Source organism: Gallinula chloropus, assembly GCF_964237585.1.
Source record: "Gallinula chloropus genome assembly, chromosome: Z".
Lineage (NCBI taxonomy): Eukaryota > Metazoa > Chordata > Aves > Gruiformes > Rallidae > Gallinula > Gallinula chloropus.
This window is the reverse complement of record NC_140089.1, coordinates 80,887,720-80,910,576: the sequence shown is the minus strand read 5'-3', so window position 1 is coordinate 80,910,576 and position 22,857 is coordinate 80,887,720. Positions and strand designations below refer to the sequence as shown.

At 45.6% G+C, this 22,857-nt stretch overlaps 1 protein-coding gene across 2 annotated transcripts; it reads left to right on the top strand.

Moving 5' to 3' along the window:
- The first annotated feature begins 81 nt into the window (after positions 1 to 81).
- On the top strand, positions 82 to 22,663 carry TPGS2 (tubulin polyglutamylase complex subunit 2). Of its 2 annotated transcripts, none has more exons than XM_084278975.1 (7): positions 82 to 155; positions 5,058 to 5,137; positions 15,234 to 15,321; positions 16,607 to 16,738; positions 17,854 to 17,967; positions 19,455 to 19,615; positions 21,480 to 22,663. In XM_084278975.1, exons 1-7 carry the CDS (start codon positions 83 to 85, stop codon positions 21,705 to 21,707), a joined length of 876 nt encoding a protein of 291 aa, XP_084135101.1. In that variant the 5' UTR covers position 82; the 3' UTR covers positions 21,708 to 22,663. The 2 variants fall into 2 exon arrangements, with proteins under 2 accessions (XP_084135101.1, XP_084135102.1); XM_084278976.1 differs by lacking the exon at positions 82 to 155 and adding an exon at positions 950 to 1,032.
- Positions 22,664 to 22,857: the final 194 nt, after the last annotated feature.

Genomic DNA, 22,857 nt, shown 5'->3' with positions numbered 1-22,857 from the left:
CACACATACACACGCCCCCTTGGGTCTCGCCTGCGTACCGGGGTGTTGACGGTGAGGGGAGCGGGGCAGGGGTCTGCGGAGGATGGAGGAGAAGCCCTCCGCCAGCATCAAGCCCTATTTGGACAAGCTCACCCTGGGGGTCACACGGATCCTGGGTGAGCGGCGGTGCGGGACAGCCCCTCGGGCCTGGGGTGGGCCGGCGGCACCGGGACGGGGAAGATGGGGGGGGGGAAGGGAAAGGGTGCGGTCGCTCGGTTGTCATGGAAACCGCCCGGGGGCGGGAATGGGCACATCCCTCAGCGCTCAGGGCGGGATCCCGGCGCGGCCCTGAGGCAGCCGGGCCTCGCCGGCCTCGCCCCGAGGCGCTGTCAGCGGCGGTGGGGCCGGGCCGGGCCTGGCGGGGCAAGGCCCTCCCGTGCCAACCCTGTGGCCGAGAAGGGCCGGCAGCCGCGGGCTGCGAGGCCTGTGGCGCTGCCGCTCGAGGCCCCGTCGCAGGGTGCCTGTGCGTTCTGGCAGGGTCCCTCCTCCGGAATCGCGCACCCGCGCCGCTGCTGCACGCACAGAGCGAGCCCCAACCCAAGGGCCCAGTTTCTGGCGCTTGAAACGATGGCCGGAACCCGGAATGTCTCCACTGGAGAGCCCGACACTTTCCAAAAGCAGCTCAAGGAACTGGGGCTTTATTCGGAATCGTGCATAATTTTCAGCCTCTGTTGTCGCTCCGGGTCGGCAGGTAGCGTGCCCGGCGGAAGGAGTTCGGTGTGGTGCCGGGTTCTGGCAGAAGACTAATCTGTGAATCTGCTCAGGATCAGCTCCCCATAAATAGTCACCCAGCAGCTTATTCCTCGACCCCGGGACTTTTTCCACAGCGTGCCCTGCTTGCCAGCACCGTTGCTTGCTCAGATCTTGAGCCTTCTTGCATCCCTGCAGTTTCCCTTTGAAGTTCAGCAGGAGCACAAAGCATTCAACATCTAAAAGCAAGGCTTCCCAGACCAAGCTTTACTCATGGACATAGAATCACGAGAATGGATGAAGGTATTTGCATGTGTGAAGGATTTTTGCAGCAGACCTTGTGTCTGGCAGCAGCTCAGGGCATGGAAGTGTCGTATTTGCATGGCTAGAAAGCTGTACATCACTCCCAAGCCTTACAGATGACAACATTACAAATGGCAGATCCAGAACTTCTTCCTATGAATTGTAAAGCCAGACATGACTGCTGTGATTACCTCATCCAGCTGCTGTATTGCAGGACAGCAAGTTTCATTTGGTGACCTAAGTGAATTCCTTATTGCACATGGTTTTTAGACAGCGGCTCAGACAGACAAGATTAAAAGATCAGGGCAATATTCTTGTTGTGGGATGCAGTGAGGACAGGGGGTTCATCCTTGAGCTCAATGTGGTTTACTGACTTACAACACTTCTTGGGTTTGTTTTTTTATTTGGTTGGTTGTTAGTTTGGGTTTGTTTTCCATTCTCTAGCTGTGAGATAAGGATGACGTTATCCTTGCACTCTGTGAGAGCATTAAAAAGGCAAAACAGTGTATCAAGTGTCATGGCAAATGCTTCTTTGAAGCAGCTCTTCCTAAAAAGTTGCTGGCCTTGTCCACATTTTCACCACCCAGCTCAGATGTAGGAGATCTGCATGATGTCCACTATGTCCAAAAGTAATGTTGCCATATAAACTGCTTAGGGTAGGTGTGTTATTTACACCATCAAGACATGGCAGTGCAGGTTTGGCTCTGAAAGCTCTGTAGCACCTGTTTCACATGGAAGGTGTTTCCTGGTTTGTGTTAGGGTTTTTTTTTTTGTTTCTCTGTCTGTATCCCTGACAGCTTGCATTCTGCAATACAGCAATGCACACCCCAGTCCCTTGCTAGGATGTTTTCTTCTTTGTCTGTCCACTCTTTCTGGAAATTTCACACTTTTTTTTTCTCCATGAAATAGTCCAGAGTATGTAAATTGTGCCACCATGTTAATTAGAATTGCTGAACTAATTGGGAAACACTACCAATCTGTTCAGTGACTGTTTCTTTCACATAACAAAGGCTATCTTATTCAGAAAGATGTCTTTCTTGGCAGTTTGCAGCACTAGAATTTGAATCTTCTTTTGGAAAGTCTCATGAAGCTATCAGCAGATACTTCTCTGCCTCCCGTAACATAACAGCAGTAATAGGCTTTTAACTTGGTTGAGTTTGTGAAACATTTCTTTCAGGAGGTAGAAATGATCATGTAATGAAACTCAACATACTCCTTTTAAGCAAGAAAATTTTGCATGTACAGCATATGTGAGCTTGAGGTCCAATTTTCCAGTAACTTAATGAAGGAATATTCACGTCACCATTTCAAAAACCTTCCTTTAAAGAAACTCTGCATTTGAGGTTTGGGGGGAAAGTGATGTTTTGTTGGATTCTTTTATCTTGTAGCCTCTTTGGAAGTCCCTACAATGCTGGAGATTTCTTACAAGGAGGTTATAATTTGAGAAAAAAAAAAAGGAGAGGAATCTTTCCCATTCCAGTGTGATACATTTTGTTGAAGATCTGTCACTCACAGCAAATTCCAGAAGGGTTAGTTGCTCACAACTGCATCTTAAATGGGAGGTGTTAGCTGTTCTGGACTGCCCAGATCAGGACCCTGTTTCACTATTTACCTTTATTAGGTAAGAATGAAACTATTCAGACATTTTAAAAGGGATGCCGAGAGCTTATCCAACTTAGAGGTGGCACAGGCAGTACCACAGGCAGTACCACAAGGATTCCCTGCTGCTGTTGTGTCTCCCACCGTTACATGAGCATACTATACAGCATTTGTGGAAGCTTCCAGATGAGATGTCCTAAAAACAGGACAAAAAGTACTGTGATCTTGATTCAGAATAGTTACTAGGGAGGAGTCTCCTGAACTAATTAAACTTTATCTTTTGTCTAACCTAGGTGACTTCTTTATTTCTTTCACCTGGAAGGAGAAGCAACCACAGTAGAGTTTTTCTGTTCCTCACTGGTATTTAGTGGAGCATCCATCCATACCTATGCACATCTGTTAAATGTGGTCTTCAGTTTACTCACCAGATATTTTTAGTATATCATTCAGGCTCTTAAGGCAGACTTTCTTTTGATCTTGGATTTGGTTCAGACCTCTTCAGAAGTTGCAGTTCTCTCCTTCCTAGGCATCTTCTTTGACTGATACAATATTTAATCTTCCATCATCCCAGTTGAGCCATTGTGCATGATGAATTAAACATCCCTGCTGTTTTCTTTGATCACAGAAATAACAATTATTCTGTTATTATAATCTCTTAACTGTCATAAGGCTTTTATAGCTTAGGTGGAAAAGACCAGTTAGATCTTGACTCCACACACTTCGTTAGAAGCAGAATACATATAGACAACTTATATTTGAGCAAGAGACAGATTACCTTCCCCCCCTACCCTTGCATCTACCTATTTGAAGTGAAAATTGGTAAAATACCAGTCTTCTCTATGTTGGGGTCCCACAGTAGATTATGTAGGTGACCTACTTTAACTTGAAGTTTGGTTTTCTGGTGCTCTTGTTTTGTGTTTTAAATTATCTGACAATGTAGCTTCCAATTGAAGCCCAGTTTAGACTTCCTGAAGCTGAGTGGTGCTCTTCCAGCAGCAGCAGCAGAACAGACAAGGGCAATGCCACTGCTAGAAACAAAAGCTCGGTGCTGGAGATAAAAAGCAAACCAAAGCTCTCTAGTGCTTGCCTTTCCTGTCTAGTGCACTGTGTGTGTTTTACCAGAAAGCAATTAGAGTACGTGTGACTGCTTGGGGAGCCCTGTACTATCACAGTAGAGCTGGTCTTGATAAGCCTTGCATAGTGATCACTTCTAGTTCATGGCCCTGTGCTGGGCTTGCAATTCCCACAAGAAGTTAGCAGTCTTTCTGAACCTGATCCAAAGTGAATTAAGTGAGTGGGAACTAGTTCAATTAGCTGTAGATTAATTAAAACATTCTAAAAAAAGTAAGTGCAATAGTAAGTTGCATGTGTCCAGCTGGGATTCCAGAGAATTGGTGTTTACTCATGCAGGTCCCTTCAGCAGGGTCAGATTTTGCATCTGTTCAGACCCTCTGAATCCAGCACTGACGTGTGCCTGGCTTTGTGCATTATGGCTGTCTGAAGGTTGTTAGGCCTCATGAGGCCCCAGCTGGAGTCCTGTGTCCAGAGCTGGGGCCCCTATTACAGGAAAGATGTGGCACTGTGGAGAGGGTTCAGAGGCCACGAAGATGCTCAGAGAGCTGGAGCACCTCCCCTACAAAGAGAGGCTGAGGGAGCTGGGCTTGTTCAGCCTGGAGAAGAGAAGGCTGTGGGGGGACCTCATTGCAGCCTTCCAGTCCCTGAAGGTAGCAGAGAAACAGGAGGGGCATCAGCTTTTTAAAAGGGCAGAGAGTGGCAGGACAAGGGGGATGGATTGAAGCTGAAGGAGGGGAGGTTTAGGTTGGATATGAGGGGGAAGTTCTTTACAGGGAGAGTGGTGAGGGGCTGGAAGGGGCTGCCCAGAGAGGTGGGGGATTCCCCGTCCTTGGAGGTGTTCAAGGCCAGGTTGGATGGGGCCCTGTAGATCCAGGCCTGGAGGTTGGTGTCCCTGCCTGTGGCAGGGGGGTTGGAACTCTGTGATCCTTGGGGTCCCTTCCAACCCAGACCATCCTATGATTCTGTGAATTCACAGCAACCCTGCACAACACCTTGTGTCAAGCTGAGACTGTACATCCCAACTGAAACCACAAGTCATGCTTGCAAAGAAAAGAAACCATGGTTGATTTTTCCATGAACACTCTGCCAAAGATCACCCACTGAATACAAGATATCTGTGTATATGGGTTATAAAAAGCACCAAAGGCTGGCATCCTGGGCAGCACTAGGCATCCTCGTGCCGAGACATGCTGAGTGCCGTTTCACACGAGGCAGAAAGCGACTGCTCAGGCCCCAGCACAGTGCTTGAGTCATTAATGCCTTTTCCCCTGCTGTCTGCCAGGTTAACTTGCAGAACTGCCTGGCTCACAGTGCCACCCGTGCTGCAAATCCACCTCTCTCTTTCCTTTCAGAGACTTCTCCAGGAGTCACTGAGGTGGTGTTTGTGGAAAAGGAGCCAGCTGAACACCACACAATCGTTACATGGGAACAAGTGAGTATTTTCATGATAATACTGCAGTGAGGTCACTCTGAACGTGCAGCAGCCCACAGAGAATGTCAAATGCAGTGGCTGCCTTCTGTGTGTTTGTGAGACAGCCTATTACCATGTTTGATGCACCATGGAACCTAAGCTATCACATGTACCTGATCTTTTAGAGGAACTTCATGCAGGTGGTTTTATTCAGAATGACAACTCTAAGAAAACAGGTAATTGTAATAGGCAGCAACAGTGGTGACTCAGTAGAGAACAAACATTGTTCTGACTTAGGTCTGAAACCATTTTCCAGCTCCCTGAGACACTGGCCATTAAAGTTAAAGGCCTCAAGCTGGAAAATAACACTGAGCAGCGCAGGTCATTCCAGTTATCTATTTCTCTTTTCAGTCTCAGCTATTCATTTCCATTTCTCATCACCCTTCCTTCTACCTCCTGTTTGACTAACCAACCCTGTCTTTGGGCCAAGGCATGTCCCATTGCTTCTTCCAAAAAACTGAGAAGAGCATATGCTACCTTGACTCCACATTAGATGACCTCAACCAAATCCAGATTGGGTGACCAGAGGGCTCCTAAATACTGTCATGTGACTGTGATGGGCAGAGATGGCACTCTTGTCCCACTTTTGAATATGGATGTGTTTATCAATCCCATGACCACAGGGAAGTAACTGCTTTCTAGGTGTCATTCATATCTAGGGAAGGTGCAGTAGAAACTGACTTTAGAAAGGGCCATGGCAGGGGATGAGGTTGAGTGAATCTCTGCCCCAATCCTGTCTGTGCCCTAACACATGCTCCCAGAGACTGTGCTTCTTACCACTATGTAAAATTACTTCCCCTTTAATAACACCTTGCTGTTCACAGCTTTTCCAAAACAGTGGGAAAAAAACTTGCAGTAATTTTAGTAACGCCCTATCCTGACTACAGATATTTATCAAGAATTTATAAATCTAGGTCACAATGTATGTGGTATCAACTTCTATTATTTACTGAAACCTGTACAGTAGCCAGCAACTCTGGTCAGGCAGAAATGTCTGGTTTTTCAGGTTCATGTGACCTGATTCCTGATGTCCTGTAGCTGTTGTTCAGGTGTCAGATTAACTGGGCTGGAAAGTCTTAGGCATCTTGACTGTGAACCAGCTCATGTCTGGGAGCAGCAGGGTGGCATTTGCTCACTCTGTTCAGTTGAGGGGACTTCTCCTCCTGAATGGGCTATTACCCTTGTTTTCAGGTGCTGCTTCTCCTTGGAACTGAATTGGGTTTGATTCAAAATTTGAAATGCCATACACAGCCAAAGCACTTCCCTCCAAAGATGTCAAAACAAAACCTAAGCTTCCCTGTCCTCCTCCTCTCCCCACGCTGCCCCACCCAGCAATGGTGGAAGTAAATGGTGAAAATTAAGGAGATAGACTTAAGATGTAGTGAAGGGCTTTCCTATCATCTCCCTCTTTGCTTTTGGTCCCAGTTGCATTGACAAAACCTCAAATCTCCCTTCTTGAATTGAAAGATAGTGGCTTTATTTTATTTTTTTTTTGAGTTTGTGGGAGGTGAAGTCTAACACAGTCCACACAACTGCAGTATGTCCTGCAGTGATCAGTAAGTGCAAAGCACTCAGCACCTCAGAAGGCCCTTCCATGATGAACTTATATGTCAGTTTTCCTGAATCTCATCCTACTTGAATTTGAATCCAAGTTTATGTGTACCCAATACACACTTATCACTGTTTTGTGGTATTTTTTTCGTAGCCACTAGATGGCAATACTTGCACGTGTAATCACTTCACCACAGTTGAGATTTTTACCAAGACCTTGTCACAGACGTTTGCATTTTTAGCGCCCCTCCACGTCTTTGGTTATGAATGTATTTGCAGGGATTTTTGTGTGATGTAAGGAAAAACGGTCAAACTATCCAAAATTATATTCTTATTCCCAACAAAAACTATTTTTATTGAAACTCACAAATAAAAGGTCCTAAGATTTAAATTTTTTTTTGGTACATTTTTTTCCTAGAAGTAATTTTTCCTGGCCTATTTCAATTTTGCAATGGAAAGGTATTTCTTCTGGAAGAAAATCTGGTATTCACAAAATCTTAAAATCAACCCTTTTAAAATTATGAATGGTTAAAATTATCTTCTATTAATGCTGGTAATATGCTTTTTCTTTAATCCTTCAGTCATGTTTGTTAAATTGGGCCATGCCTGGTATGTTTTTAACTGGATACTACAATGGAAGTTGTAAAATCTTAGATCAGTTTATTGAGTGTCCATTAGCTGCCATGAGGCTTTGCAGGGGAAGCTGAGCTTCATGACAGTAAATAGGAGAGCAGAAGAGGCCTTTTACAGGGCTTTACTGCAGAAGCAGTAAAAGCAGTTAAGTCAAGTCTTACACTTTAGGAAATCAAACCTGAAGTCAAACCTGAGGTTTTTTTTTTTGGAAATCAGCACGTAAAAATATTTAAGGTATGTGATTGTCAAGGGTCAATGCTACATGAGTAGCATTTCTTCCCCAAAACTTTCACCTTTCCTGATACTTAGACCTGCCAAGATGTTATCTTTTCCCCAAGAAAGTGTGACAGGCAGTAGAAGGAAGAGTAGGGACAGAGCTACCACATCACTAGAACACCAGTGCTGTTAACTGTCTATCAGCAGACAAACCTCTTCCCACTCCTAAAATTAGGCTTGCTGGCAACTGCTCTGCTCCCCTCCACGTGCAGTTTTTAAATGTGTTATACTAGAATATTGCTAAGAGGCACTCTGGTGTCTGCAATGACAGTGTCCAAGCCATATTTTCTTTTTGCCTCAACTAGAGGAGATAAAAGTCACTCACATTGGTGTTTTGGCTTTCAAAAAATATTCTGTTATGCAAAAAGGCATTTGGGGGGGGGGATTTGGGACCCCCAGAGCTCAGCATCAGAGTGGGCCAAGCAAATCAACAGGGCTCATTTTGGTTCCTCCAACCTGCTTGTTAGCAGTGTCTAAGCTGCTCCTGGCTGGCTGTAAGCAATCCCTGCCCATCATGTTGCTGGACCATTGGTATTCTACAGCTCTACATGGGAAATTTGTTGTTTCTCCTTATGCACTATGTCTACCAAGATTTATTTTTCTGTATAAAACCCTAACAAACCCCTCAAGTTTCCTGTTGTGGACTGTCTTAGAATGCCAGACAGCTTAGAAACTCTGCTCATAAATCTCTGTGGGGAACTATGGTGGTGGTTTCTGGCTAGAAGTCTTCCTCATTGCTTCTGTCATCTCTCCTTTTGACTCAAAAGTATCCATGCAGGCATGCACATCCACAAGGGACCGTCTTCCCATGCTCCTTTTAATGTCCTCCCTCAGCAGTAGGCAAACCCCTGATGGCACAGGTGTCTCCCCTTCTCAAACCTGCCTTGTGGCCCTGACCATAGGAGAGGTGAAGTGGATCCAGCAGAACCAGTGCATGAGGAAAGGTACATTTTTTGAGCTGCATATCAGGGGAGGAGGAGGAGGAGATCAGAGGAGAGGCTGGAGGACTTTTGGAAGGTGAATGGTCTTTCTGACATGCTGTTCCCCTCTTGTGGGACCTTAAAATATGCTGATTTTAAAAACTGCCACACAACACCATACTCAAGACAATTGCTAAATCCTGTTCTCTCCTGTGAGGGGCAGGTCTATCCCAGCACCATGCCTTTTGGGGTAGAAAGTCCAGCCAAAGCAATCTCCTGTGAGTCCACACCAGGTCACACTTATGAAAATGCGACAAGAATGTCCCAGTATCTTACATATGCTAACATCCATAATCTGGCAACTAGGGTAAACCATTCATGAAACAGCATGACATTAGGCAGAGAGAAAGGTGTCTGCTGATGTGCTCTGTGGAAGCCTTGAAAACTGACATAAATCCCTTCCTTCTCTCCCCATAAGTTGGATAAAATGACTCAGTTTTTAGAGCAGTCTCTCTAAAGTGATACGCTTTGACGACCAACACTAAAGGCAAATCATGGTTGGCCTTCTACAATGGGGATACAACATTGGTAGATAAGGAAAGAATAGCTGATGTAATCTGCCTGGGCTTTTGTAAAGCATTTGACATTGACCTGCATGGCTTCCTTGTCTCTAAATTGGAGATCTGGATTTGATGGAAGGACCAGTTGCTGTGAAAGGAATTGGCAGGACAGTCGCACTCAGAGAGCTGCAGTCAGTGGCTTGATGTCCAGTTGGAGTCCAGTGACAAGTGGTGTTCCTCATGGGTGGGTATTGGGACACAGACAGGGAGAATGAGCACACCCTTGGCAAGTTGCTGACAACACCACACTGTGTGGTGCAGTCAACGTGCTGGAGGGAAGGGATCACAGACTCACAAGGTTGGAAAAGATCATCAAGTCCAACAATTCTTGTCCTATGCTAAACCAGATCCCTAAGTGCCTCATCTACCTTTTTTTTTAAACACATCCAGGCGTGATGACTCAACCTCCTCCCTGGGCAGCCTGTTCCAGGCCCCAACAACTCTTTCAGTCAAAATATTTTTTCTAACATCTAATCTGCCCTGGCACAGCTTCATGCCATTTCCCCTTGTCCTGTATCCTGTCACCTGGATGAAGAGACCATCGCCCACCTCTCTACAACCTCCCTTCAGGTAGCTGTAGGCAGTAATAAGATCTCCCCTCAGCCATCTCTTCTCCAGGCTAAACATCCCCAGCTCCCTCAGCTGCTTCTCATGGGATTTGCCCTCCAGCCCCTTCTCCAGCCTGGTTGCCCTTCTCTGGGCTCGCTCCAGGACCTCAATGTCCTTCTTATGGTGAGGAGCCCAGAACTGGACACAGCACTCGAGGTGCAGCCTCACCAATGCCAAGTACAGGGGCACAATCACCTCCCCACCCCTACTGGCCATGCTGTTTGTGATACAAGCCAGGATGCCATTGGCCTTCTCGGCCACCTGGGCACACTGCTGGCTCACATTCATCCTGCAGTCACCCAGCACCCCCAGGTCCTTCTCTGCCTGACAGCTCTCCAGCCAGTGTCCCCCAAGCCTGTAGCACTGCAGGGGGTTGTTATGTCCCATGCGCAGCACTCTACACTTGGCCTTGTTAAACTTCATCCCGCTGGTCTTAGCCCATCGGTCCAGTCGTCAGACGTGGGCCTATGCAAAGGCCTCTTGGGACAGAATCCTGTCCCTCTAGCTCATGAAGTTCAACAAGGGCAATGCAAGGTCCTGCGCATGGGTCAGCACAACTGCTGGATGAGTAGAGAACGAATTGAGAGCAGCCCTGAGAAGAAGGACTTGGGAGTGCTAATTGATGTAAAGTTCAACATGAGCTGGCAATGTGCAGTTGCAGCTCACAAAGCTAACTGTGTCCTGGGCTACATCCAGAGCTGTGTCATCAGCAGGTCAAGGGAGATGATTCTTCCCCTCTGCTCTGCTCCCGAGACCCCACCTGCTGTGCTGTGTCCAGCTCTGGAGTCCCCAATACAAGAAAGACACAGAGCTGTTGGAATGAGTCCAGAGGAGAGCCACAAAGATGATCAGATGGCAGGAGCATCTCTCCTGTGAAGACAGGCTGAAGGAGTTGGGCTTGTTCAGGCAGGAGAATAGAAAGCTGTGGGGAGACCTTACAGCAGCCTTCCAGTACCTAAAGGGGCTAGAGGAAAGCTGGAGAAAGACTGGTTACAAGGACATGAAGTGATAGGGCAAGGGGTGATGACCTTAAGCTGAAGTAGGAAAGATTTAGATTAGATATTTGGAAGAAATTATTTATAGTGAGGGTGGTTGGACACTAGAGCAGAGAAGCTGTGGCTGCCCCCTCCCTGGCAGTATTCAAGGCAAGGTTGGATGGGGCTGTGGGCAGCTTGAGTGAGTGGGGTATCTCCCTGTGCATGGCAGGGGGGTTGGGACTGGATGATCTTTAAGGTCTCTTTAAGCCCAAACCAGTCTATGATCCTGTGACTGCTGTCCATTGCTTTAGTACATTTGCATGGCAGGCATGGTTACAGCAGCACTTTAAAGTAAATTCCCCTATGTCAGTGTTTTAGCTCTGCATCCAGTGCTGATCAGGTCTTGGCATCAAGGCTGTCCTGGTTCTAGTATTCTCCTCTTTCCTCAATGGATTATGGTTTCTTGGGTGACCAGGGATATTATGGGCAATGAACAAAGGAAATAGACCTCAGACACCATACTGGGCACTTGGGATATTTTGTTTTATGAGCTGATGAGTGTAACCAGATGACTGGAGTGAAAACAGCTGCTTGCCAAGGCTGTGTTTAAGCCACTTCTGGCACATTATTAGGCACGTTGTATTTTATGAGGCTGGAGATCACAACACTGGCAACTACCAATTGAGCAGGAAAAGTACAGGGCTTGAGAAGCCATTTTTAGTATGTACTAGTGGCTTGTTTCTCTGACTGCTGTCAAAAGACCACTGTTTTGAAGTCACAGGATGATGTGGCTAAGAGAGATTAGTCGATCCTTTCCCGTGTATGGGAGATACGGGTACTAGTGAAGCTTTTCTCTGACACAGCATTTTGCACCATCGTTGGGAAAGTCATGCAAAGGGATGTGATGAGGTGAATCCTAGGGCCACCATTTGAAGAAACATGCACATGCTGATCTTCCCATGCAGAAAATGAGGATTTAGAGCCAAGGATCTAACCAGTCTTAATCAGGTACACATCTTAAATTGGGCTGTACCTGGTTTGTGCTGGTATTTAACTGGATGCTGTGGTGGAAATTGTAGAATACTACATTTTGTCATCCCAGTGGATATGGTTCTCCTGCTTCTAAGAACACCCACTGAAGTCAAGAGAGCGGTTCCCATATGTATTTTTACTTCTGGGGTAGATTAGTTTAAATGGAGGGGGGGTTGAGGTGGAGTGAAAGTGTTGTGTAAACATTTGTACTCATCTGAGCCTTTGTAGCATGTCTGACATATTTTCTTTCTTCATAGCTTTAAACCCAGTCACTGTGTTTACAGTTACAGTTTGAAATTGGAAGTGGTGAAAGCACAGGATGAAATCATAAATATTTAGGACTGAGAAGAGCCCACAGAAGAAGGTGTGTTTGTTAAAGGCATTTGAAGAACTTCAGATATGTCCATGTGGTTTAGTAATCTCCTGGAGCTTACCACCAGGGCCTCAGCCATCAACAGGCTCTTATCAAAGGACAATAAATTCTTCTCAGAACAAAGTTTCTACAGTATCAGATTCTCTACTTTAGTACCTGTTGCCTCTGAAGATTTTCCTTACCTGGGCCTGGCACAAGCTGCAGAACACTTATCTGGGACTCCTCAGTATCAGTCTGTCAGCATAAATGGATATTCTTAGCAAGTGAGTTAACATGCAGGAGTGAAGGTTGTGGGTGGGCTAGAGGGACTTGTGCAGCATAGTCATAGTTTAGGGAACAGGGACTGTAACAGCTCAAAGTGACTGTGAATAAGCCCTTGTCCTGATTCCAGACAGGACAGAGTTAATTTCCCCAGGCAGCCAGCACAGGTGATCTTTGACAGGGAGACCAGGGATAACAGGTCCTAGGGGAGGGAAGGGATGCGGACAGGAGAAGGCCAGCACCTTTCCTTGCTCATGCCAGTCACTGATGACCAGAGGTCAGTGTTGCAGCTGGATGCACAGCTGGCAGGGAGCTCCAGCTGAGTGGCTGCAGTGAGGCAACATCAGGGCAGGTAACTGAATATGCCCAAATTGCAGACATGGGGAGGAATGTGATCAGCATCTCTAGAGATGTTACAAATTCATGCCCCACGTGAAGCAGAGCTACATGAACTGCAGTGCAGCTTTCTCCTCCTTAGCTAGTGGTTACCAGAATATTCTTCCTTTATTTTATGAAACTTTGAACGTTAGATTTTCTAGTAGCTATAGGGAAGGCACAATGTTAGAAAGCTATTAACATCTGACTGCTCTGCTTTCTCCAATTAATCATAGAATCATAGAGTATCCTCAGCTGGAGGAGACCCCTAAGTGTCACCAAGCCCAACTCCTGGCTCCACACAGGGCAGCCAGGTCAGAGTGTGGGACTGAACACATTGTCCAGATGCTTCTTGAACTCAGCCAGGCTTGGTGCTGTGACCCCTTCCCTGGGGAGCCTGTTCCAGTGCCTGACCCCCTCTCAGTACAGAACCTCTTCCTAATATCCAGCCTAAACCTCCCCTGTCACAGCTTCATCCCATTCCCTCGGGTTCCATCCCTGGTCACCAAAGAGGAGATCAGCACCTGCCCCTTTGCTCCCCCTTGTCAGGAAGCCACAGGCCATGATGAGGTCTCCCCTCAGCCTCCTCTTCTCCAGGCTGAACAAACCAAGTGACTTCAGCCTCTCCTCATAAGACATTCCCTCCAGACCCTTCCCCATCCTTCTTGCCCTCCTCTGGACACTCCCCAGCAGTTCCATGTCCCTCTAGTACTGTGGTACCCAGAACTGCACACACAGCATTCGAGGTGAGGCTGCCCCAGCGCAGTGCATCTGTTCTCCCCATGTCTGGTGTTGAGGTTTTGGAGGCAGTTTTCCTCTTCTCACCAAAGGTTTTCAATTCTATTATTTCATGGTCACTGTGGCCAAGTCAGCCACCTACCTCAACTTCCCCCATAAGACCTTTCACGTTCACAAGCAACAGATCTAGGAGGGCACCTTTCCTCATCTGCTCTCTCAATACCTGAACAAGGAAGTTATCATCCATTTGTTTCAGGAATCTTATGTGACTGCTCCAAAACCCACCCAGGCCTCTGAGCCCAAGCTATGAATACCTTCCTGAATAACATCTTTATCTGTGACAGGGTAAGCCTGTATGAGGGACAGCACTACTTTAAATGTTACTGATGCTTGTAATTTTGTCTTTTCTTGAGTGTCAAACTCACTGCACAAAGAGTGTGCAATGTCTTTGAAACTGCCTGAATGAAAGAAAGACAGGCTAGAAAACTTGTCACAAAAGTACTTGAATTATCACACAGGTTGCAAATCTCACATTTTTTGTCTATTTTCCCTGTAAAATATAGCTCCTGAAGTCCTGTGATTATAAACAGGTTTCAGATCAACACTTTAAAGAAGTTGTCTCTCCTCCTAGTTCAATGACAAATCTCAACCCTCAAGGGTCTTATTCATGTCTTGTTCCTGAGGAGATTTAAAGCACATGGGACTGGAAGGGGAGAATGATCACAAGTTCCAGCTTGGAGGTTCAGACTGCAATGAGCAAAACCTTCTCACAAGGAGGGGGTTGCAGCCTCTGGACAAGCTGATACAGAGATTGTGGGTCCTGCATCATCAGAGACTCTACTGAGTTTTAGGGTCTGATTCTTTTGGAGTCTTGAGTCTGACAAGAATTTAAATGCAAACTTAGTTCAATTAAGTAAGGAGGATTAAAACTTTGTTCTTCCTCATGTTTGTTGTTTAAATGAAGAGTCTCGGGTAATAAAGGCTCCTGCCACAACTAGTATAGGTGTAGGAAGAGGGTCCTGGTTCTTAGAAGCACTTTTACCACCTCTCTGGAGTCGTTTCTCTCACTGTCAGCTCAGAATGAAGCAGCCCAAGCACTGAAGGCCAGTGGGATGAAGCCAGACCAGCAGGTTTGTGAGACTGGCTCGGTGTGTGTTTGCACACATATTCTTAAGTGAAATGTCAGACCTGCTTGAGTATGTGCAAGTACTATGCCTCTCTCACCTAGTTGGAACTGGAAGCCCTCAGAATAAGAGAGTCCTTGTGCTAATATTATTTATGTGCTTTGGTGGAACAGGTAGGTTTAGTTTTATTTCACTTAAAACTTTACTCTTGTAAGCCATGCATATGAATAGCTGATTGTTCTTCTGTATGTGATTTTGGAGTGGCTGTCAGCGTTACAGAATGAAATGTTCTTAGTTGGGGAACAATCCTGTAATAACCTTGTGATGACTGGCTGCTCATTGTGAAATTTTCCCCAGTCATCGTTGCTAATACAGTAGCACAGACCCAAGAAATACGCAGTTTTCTCTCAAGATTTCAGGATATTTCACCCCATCTGAGTCATCTTAGAGTGGAGCAAAATATTTGGTGGCAAATATTTCTCTACTGATATTCAGCTGCTGTTTGAGTTTGAGGCACGTTCTGCACCACCACCCCCCCATAATACTGTGGGTGTCTTGTGATTTGCAGAAAAACTCCTGCGTATTGCCAGAGGATTTGAAGAACTTCTATCTGATGACAGATGGCTTCCAGATGACTTGGAGTGTGAAGACTGATGGTGAGGCCATGTGTCCCTCTCTTGGTGACTATAGAAAACTGACCTCTGAATGAATAAGTGAATGCAGTTCTGCATGGCATCATAGACTATTTTAGAGATGTCCTGGTGAGGAAAAATACATGAGTGCACATGAGAAGTTCCTTCCAGATGCAGCAGGACAAAATCTGTGGCTTCCACAGAAAAGACAAACTAGTCTTCATGACATAAATACCATTCTGTAATGCACTGGTGATCTGTTGACACTTGGGTTTAGGTTTGTAATTTAAATCTAGTACCTAGGCTCCCTCTGTAGTTCATGTAGAGAGTAGCAACTCTAGCACATCCTATCATAAAGCATTGGGAGGATTCACCCTTTGGTAATGCCTCTGTCCTATTAAAACACAGATGTACATGTCAGAGCTTGATTCTGCTTTCCACTAGCTAAAGTCCATTCATTGCAGTTATTTCTGGAATCAGGGGTGGAAGTGAGAGCAGGACTGAGCTTTACTGTCCATCCTTGTTTCAACAGAAACAGGACGTTGGTTCACTCTGCACTGGAGTTCTGCAACTCTTATCCTGGCTCTTGCTGCCTTCAAGTGAGGTTGTTAAATTGGGTCGTGGATACTGCTTGCTTCAGGACATGGGTGTCAAATACAGGGTGTTCCTCAGGAAGTCAAATTTCATTTCAGAGACAGTTGACATCAGGGCTCTAGCACCTTCACTGAGTCCCATTGTGTTCCAAGTGGGATTTAGTGTGTTGTGACCTATTAAAGAGTTTTGTTTCACAGCACACAAGTGCACAGAGACCAAGGCAGCTCAAATGACTGTCTTGTTTGAGCAAGCATCCAGTAGTGCTATGGCAGTGGCACATGGCTGAACAGGGTACTTGTTGACTTGGTATCTGGTAACAATACTAGTCTTCAGAAAGAGAGACATGTGACAAGTCCTCAAGCATTCATTCAGGAACACCCACATGTTGGCACACTGATAAAATCCTGAGTTAGAGTGGGAACCAAGGGGGTGCACCCTGAGCAACTAGGTAGGGTGTAAGAGGCCAAGTTGCCCAATAAGCTGTGAAGGGGTGGGGTGACTTCTGGTAGGAAGGAAAGCAGCAGGGAAAGGAGCTTTGAGCAGGTGGCTGTAGGTAGCCAGGATTTTTAATAGACAGTACCCAGGCCTGCTGGGTATACCCATCTTTTCTCCCCCTCTGTGTTTTAGAAGAGGTTAAGCTGATGTGTGGATGAGAAAGAAAGACTTTGTGCTTCCCTGACATTGTGTGTGATTATTGTGTGTGGTCTCATTGCAGACACCCCAATGCCCCTGGGCTCCATGGTGATCAATAGTATCTCTAAGCTGTGTCACCTTGGGGGTTCTCCTATGTACACGCTGCCTAACGCACCAAGTCTCTCCGACCTGGAAGATGACACAGAAGAGGAAGGTAAGGTCCTGCTGACAGGCAGGAAAGCATGCTGTGTCTCACCTTTGTGTTCTCTTAGGGTAGTGTTAGGATGTGGCATATTGATACAGCAATACAAAAAGCCACTCCAAGTAGATGGGGGTTCCTTTGTCTCCTGGGCCAGATCTACTCTATGTCCCATTAGTGTCCTACAGCCCTGAGAGGTAGACCTGCACCCCGTGAATCTCATGAGGACTGGGAACGCTGCCAGTCGCTAGTATTGCTTGCATACTCTTTCAACAGCCTGGCAGCCCTTCTGTTCTGACTTTTCTCTGTTCCATTTTTTAACTGAGGCTGCCTCCAGTAATTCAGTTTCTAAAGTCTTATTGTGCTTATGATGTAAAATGAACAAAAGGTAACGATTTTTGTCTTGGTAATGAAAAGAGAGATGGATATGCTCTTTGGAATTGGAAGAATAACTCTGATAAATACATCTAAGTGTGATGTGAGGTGACACTGGAAAATATGTGTTTCCAGACTGTCTAAAAATGCTGGGTATCCTGCAGTCTGTAGAGAAAAAGATCAAAAAAAAAACCAACCCCAAAATAAGCCCCCAGAGCCCCCATTCTTTTCTCTTCCAGTCTAACAAGACTGGAAGAAGGTGAGAAGAACAGAGCCAGGTGTCATGCTGACTCCTTTAAAAACTACCATTTGATTTCAGCCTTGTCTCTGAATCTCTATAGCACTTGTAGCTTCTAAATATGACTGAAGTTTCTTTTTGGATATTCCAGCTTGGCTGCAGTCCTGATCTTCTAGCCATTTTAATGAAATGGGCCAAATTATGTTTCCATTTAGCCACTCAGACCTCCACTCATTCACTTGTAAGATACACTGAGAAGAAGTTAGATCCCCACCAGTGTTCTTATCCAGTCTTCTGTCAAGAGGAAAAGAATAAAGTGTTCTCCCTGTCCTGCTTAACAAAAAAGAAAGTAGGGCACAAAAGAGATGGTGAATAGAACAGGACTAATGGGCTTCAACTGCAGCAAGGCAGATTCAGGAGCCAGCTGATTTATCAATAAGTATCAAGTAGATTGGCTCCATGCAGCTGAGTCACAGTGTTACAAACATGTTTCTTGAAGCTTTTTGTCTGTTTTCAGGTAATGGAGATAAACCAGAGAAGCCACACTTTGATTCTCGTAGTCTTATCTTTGAATTAGACCCATGCAATGGGAATGGGAAAGTTTGTCTTGTTTATAAGCACGCTAAGCCAGGTAAGACTGAAAAGAGCAGAGCTAACTGTCTGTTGTGGGTTGCATCTGGAGGCCACACACATCTCAGATTGCTGATCTTCTTTGCAGTTTGTAAAATGTTTACTAGAATGTCCTGCCTCCACTGAAACCAGGGGCTAAACCTTGCAGAGACTTTGCAGGAGCTAATGTTTACCCCCCCCTTAATGCTTCAAACTGAGTTATAACTTATGATTTCTTCATGCATAGCATACTTTCATGCTGAAATGGGAGTCATATATGACGTACAGACAATCATGTTGAAGTAATGAGAAGGCTAGAGCTCAGCCAGTGATATTTCTCTGGTTACTTGTGTGTCTTGGATCAATTCCATGACGTTTTGATGACAAAGAGTGTAATGCTCTCTAGAAGCAAAGGGTAGGTGGTAAAAAAGGTCATTAGCTAATTGAGGCAGACTTAGACTGGTTCTTCTACCTTGTGCATGGATGCAGAGCCTCCAGCTATGAACCAGGTCAAAACTTGGCAGGAAGGGTTGAACAGGAGAGTGAAAGATGTGAGCTGAGCTGTTTCTTCTGACAGATAGACAGAATGCTGCCATCAGTCAGGGATTAATGAAATACGTGGATATCCTGTGTAGTAGCTGCCATCTGACACCGTGCACAGGTCACCAGGTGTATGTGTATACGTGTATGTTTGCTGTGTGGGGGTGTGCAACTGTGATATACCTGTTCTTAAGAAAAGACTTTGGTTGTTATCTTGTGTCTTTCATTGGGTGTGACTGCAGCTCCCAAGGCAGAAACGTCTTACTTGTCCTCTTGCCTTCCAGTCTTAGCAATTTCAGCACATGCAGTCAGTAACCCAGGCAAGGGGGAGAGTGTTGTTTACAGGTGTTGATGTCAGCACAAGGAGCTGGCATTGTGTTTAATTGACAATGTTCAGCATCTCTCTTTGCCAAGTAAAATCACTTCTTTCTGTGCTCTAAAGGATGTCACCACTAGAGAAATATTTGATCACTGTGGAAAGATTTTACAGAATGTGTTTTTGTTGGCAGCATACACTCCCTTGACTTCCAGACTCTGGACTCTATTCAGTAATCCAGATGACTGACAATTGAGTTAGTTGCTTTTTACTTTGTGAGGTAGATAAATGTTTGCCATAATTGTACTTTGAACTTGCTCTACAAAGTCACTGATGTTCAAGCATGTCCCAGGTAGAACATCAGTCCCAGTTTTAGAAGGAATGGCTTTGCATCCATTTTACAGTGGGGAAAATTAATATAATGGTGATTGTATGAGTATTTTTAGTAAGGCTGGGAGCAGAACCAAGTCCTTCTCCATCCCCATCCTCTGTCTAACCCACATTGCCTCTGACTAACCATCTATGTTAGTCGGGGATGCTGCGTTTCAGAAGCTGAAGCCTTCCTGATAAGTGTCGTGTCTCCCACCTGACAGTGGCTAGGGCTTGACCTGTCACTGCAGAGTCACAATATAATTTGGGGGTTTTTGTGCTAGTTGTCTCCCCAGACACAGAGATATGGTTCCTGGACAGAGCTCTGTATTGGCATTTCCTCACCAAAACCTTCACAGCCTACTACCGCCTTCTCATTACACACCTGGGCCTCCCGCAGTGGCAGTACGCCTTCACCAGCTATGGGGTCAGCCCCCAGGCCAAGGTAAGACAGCAGGATCCCTCTCACCGGTATTTCACGTAAGTATAGGCTGGAAAAACATATTCCCACTTTTTGTCAAGGTTCAAGTGAGCCTCCCTGGTGAGCCATGTGAGACAGAGTTTTGCCCTTACAGCATGTCAACAGTAACTCGTTGGTGTCAGTGAATTCACTAACAGTGTGTTAACTCCGCTTTTCCCACTGGAGTTGGGGTCTGTCTTTGACCTCTAACAACAGGTGGTGGAACCCCAGTTATTTCTGCACTGTCCTGACTCTTAACCAGCCTCCAGTTCCATGAGTGCTGGCAAGCTGTCTGTCTAGATCAGTTTTCTGGGCATAGCACCAAACAAGTCTGCTGCTCTCTGGGTGGAGAAGAAAGTCCAGACACATGTTAGTCAGGAGCCCAAGGAAGTCTGTGAGCTTGAGCTTTGCCAAGAGTATTAATTTCTTTGCATTCTTATCAGTCATAAAGGGATGCCTTGATAAAAATGATGCCCCCAAAAAGATCCAATTTAAATTACATCAGTCCTAGAAGTAAAGGTAGGAAAACTCCAGGCAGAGCCTTACTGGCATTTTAGCCCCTTACTAAAACTGCTGTTCTGCTCTGCCAGAACCCTGCTACTAGAAGCTCCTGACATTTCTCTCTGCTTGACTGGGCCTTGAGCCCTAACCCTGCTCCCACCTTGTGCAAGGTGGAATGGATCCGAAAATACTACCAAACACAGCACAGGAGCCTTGTCAGTGTCTGTGCAGGTTGGGAAGACGTAGCAGGTCTCAGTCAGTGTCCTGCACTCCACCCAGACATGACAGCTGTCTTACAGCATGACATCCAGCCTCAGCCCGGTGCATACATCAGAACTGCTCACTAAAATTACTGCCAGCTTCCCATCTAACAGGATTTGGCTCTTGGTATTCCTGGTGTCTCCCCTGCCATGCTGTGCTCTACTTTACCAGCCAGGGCTGTGAACATGGTACTCTAGCATATGCCTGCATTCTGCCTTTCTGTAACTTTCCTGCTAGAATCTTTCATTATGTTCAGTATACTCACAAACCTTTGTGAAATCAGCCATCTATCCCCTAATCATTTGCAGCCTCTGTTAGTTAAAATCCTCCTAGTATGTTAACCATTATCATCTTTAGAGTTCTTCTATATTAAAGATATTTTCCACTAAGCAGTACATGGGTAGATGGCCATCCACATTTCAGTATCGATCTTCTGTTTATCTTGTTCAACACTTTGCTGGTTCAGTGGGATTTGTAATACCATAACGCCTGACTTTGTCAATGGAAAACACTAAGAGGTGAGGACTGCAGGGCACAACATTGTGGTGGTGTTTGAGAACAAATAATATAATTTGTTGTGGTCACTTCATGATGTAAAATCAGGCTGAAGAGAAGCAAACGTAGAGTTAAAAACCTGCCTTACTGTATGTGTGAGGAGAAGCAGGCTATACTTTGAGAAGTTCAACTAGTTTGGATTTAACTTACACACAGTTTTAAGTTCCAGGGTTTTTAATCTTTTCTGCTTCTTTGAATCTAAATAAATGTGATTTAGTTTCACACCCTCCCTTTGCTTTACCTCCTGTGGTCTAAGTCAAGACTTGCTCCCGATAGGAGTTACACTGCAGGAAAGGTAGTGTTAGGTTTGTGTCTGGTTCTTCTCTTCCCTCTTTGGAATGCAAGGCAGTTCAGGGCTGTAGCTGTGCCCTGTGTATCCTTATCACAGGGCACTCTGTGCAGTCCTGTAAACTGCAAACTGATAAGTGGTGTACGATTAAAATCGGGTCTCAGGGGTGAGGGGGAACAGGGTGGAAATGTCTGATTGCAGTTTGATTTTAACCTCTTCCTTCCCCAACATCCTGCCTTCCAGCAATGGTTTAACATGTATAAACCCATAACCATCAACACAGCTCTCCTCTCTGAAGAAGCTGAGTCCTTTGTCAACAAGCTGGACCCCAATAAGGTATTTAAAAGCAAGAACAAAACTCCAGTGATCAAAAAAAAAACACCCTCCCAGGCAGCAGGCTCCCAAAAGAGTCACACAAGCATGACCTTCTCCAAGACATCCTCACCAGCTGGGAATTCTTCAAGGAAGTGAGACCCCCAGATCTGACCCTGGACAGCATTTGCAATAAGCTTTGATGTTCCCTGATGAAGAGTCTCAGTGGTTCAGACCAAGTTCCTTGTGCATGAATAGATATGCCCATGGAAAACGCATTGCAGCATTTGCATGAAATACAGCCAGGGTGTACTTTAACATGGAAGGGATGTAGTTCCTGGAGACTGAGAGAAAAACTTGAACAGATCCTCCTAGATGACATGTGGGAGCACATGAGGGATGCCCATATCTCTGTGTTGGCCTAGTCACTTGCTCTGCAGCCCAGATGACTCCATGGCCTTTCTGCTGTCTGTTTTTGGATAGTGACACCTGCGTGATGCCTTCCCAGTAAGCCTGAAGGCAGCGGAAAGCTGCAAGATCCCTGATTTCTCTGCTTTCTCCTCTTGTGTGAACTGCTGAGCCAGGGTGGGTGAGTGGTGGTGAGAGTCCCATGAGGTCAGGAGGACCCATTGGTTTGTCACACAGTCATCTGCAAAGTTGACCATTCAAACAACCATTGTCACTTTTCAATTTGGCAGGATCTGACCCACTGAGATCCTACAGCCTTAGGAGTCCCTGGGGCTGTTTTCTGTACTGTAAGTGTTCAGGTGAGAACTGCACTTTAACCCTTTCACTGCTGGTTTTCAGTTACATCTTGATTGTTTCCATTACGTTTCTGTGCCATCCTGACTTAGATGTACTGGGAACACATCATAGCAACCAACACATTCCGTGCCTAAGCAGGGAAATCCAAGTCACCATCTTCAAATCAGCACTGAATATTTAAACAGCATCACCTTTTATTTATGAAACTGTCACATAATTACATAAGACAAACCTACCTCACAGGGATGTTGTGAGGCTTTCACCAGTATTTGTATGGCCTTCAGAAAGACAAAGCCACCCTGTAAGTGCTTCACTGCACTTTAATAAAAAGTTTGATATTTTCCTCCAGAGTGACTGGGTGTCTGAAGGTGCTTTTGGGAGCACATGCACAAGGATGTATGTTCAGAGCAGGGTGCAGGCTGGATTTTTTGTCGTGGTTCTGTTGGTTTGTTTTTTTTTTAATGCAGTGGAGAATCAGTCACTGAGAAGGGATGTATTTCAGTGTCTTTTAGCTAATCCCATCTTGAGCTACTCTGGAGCTCCC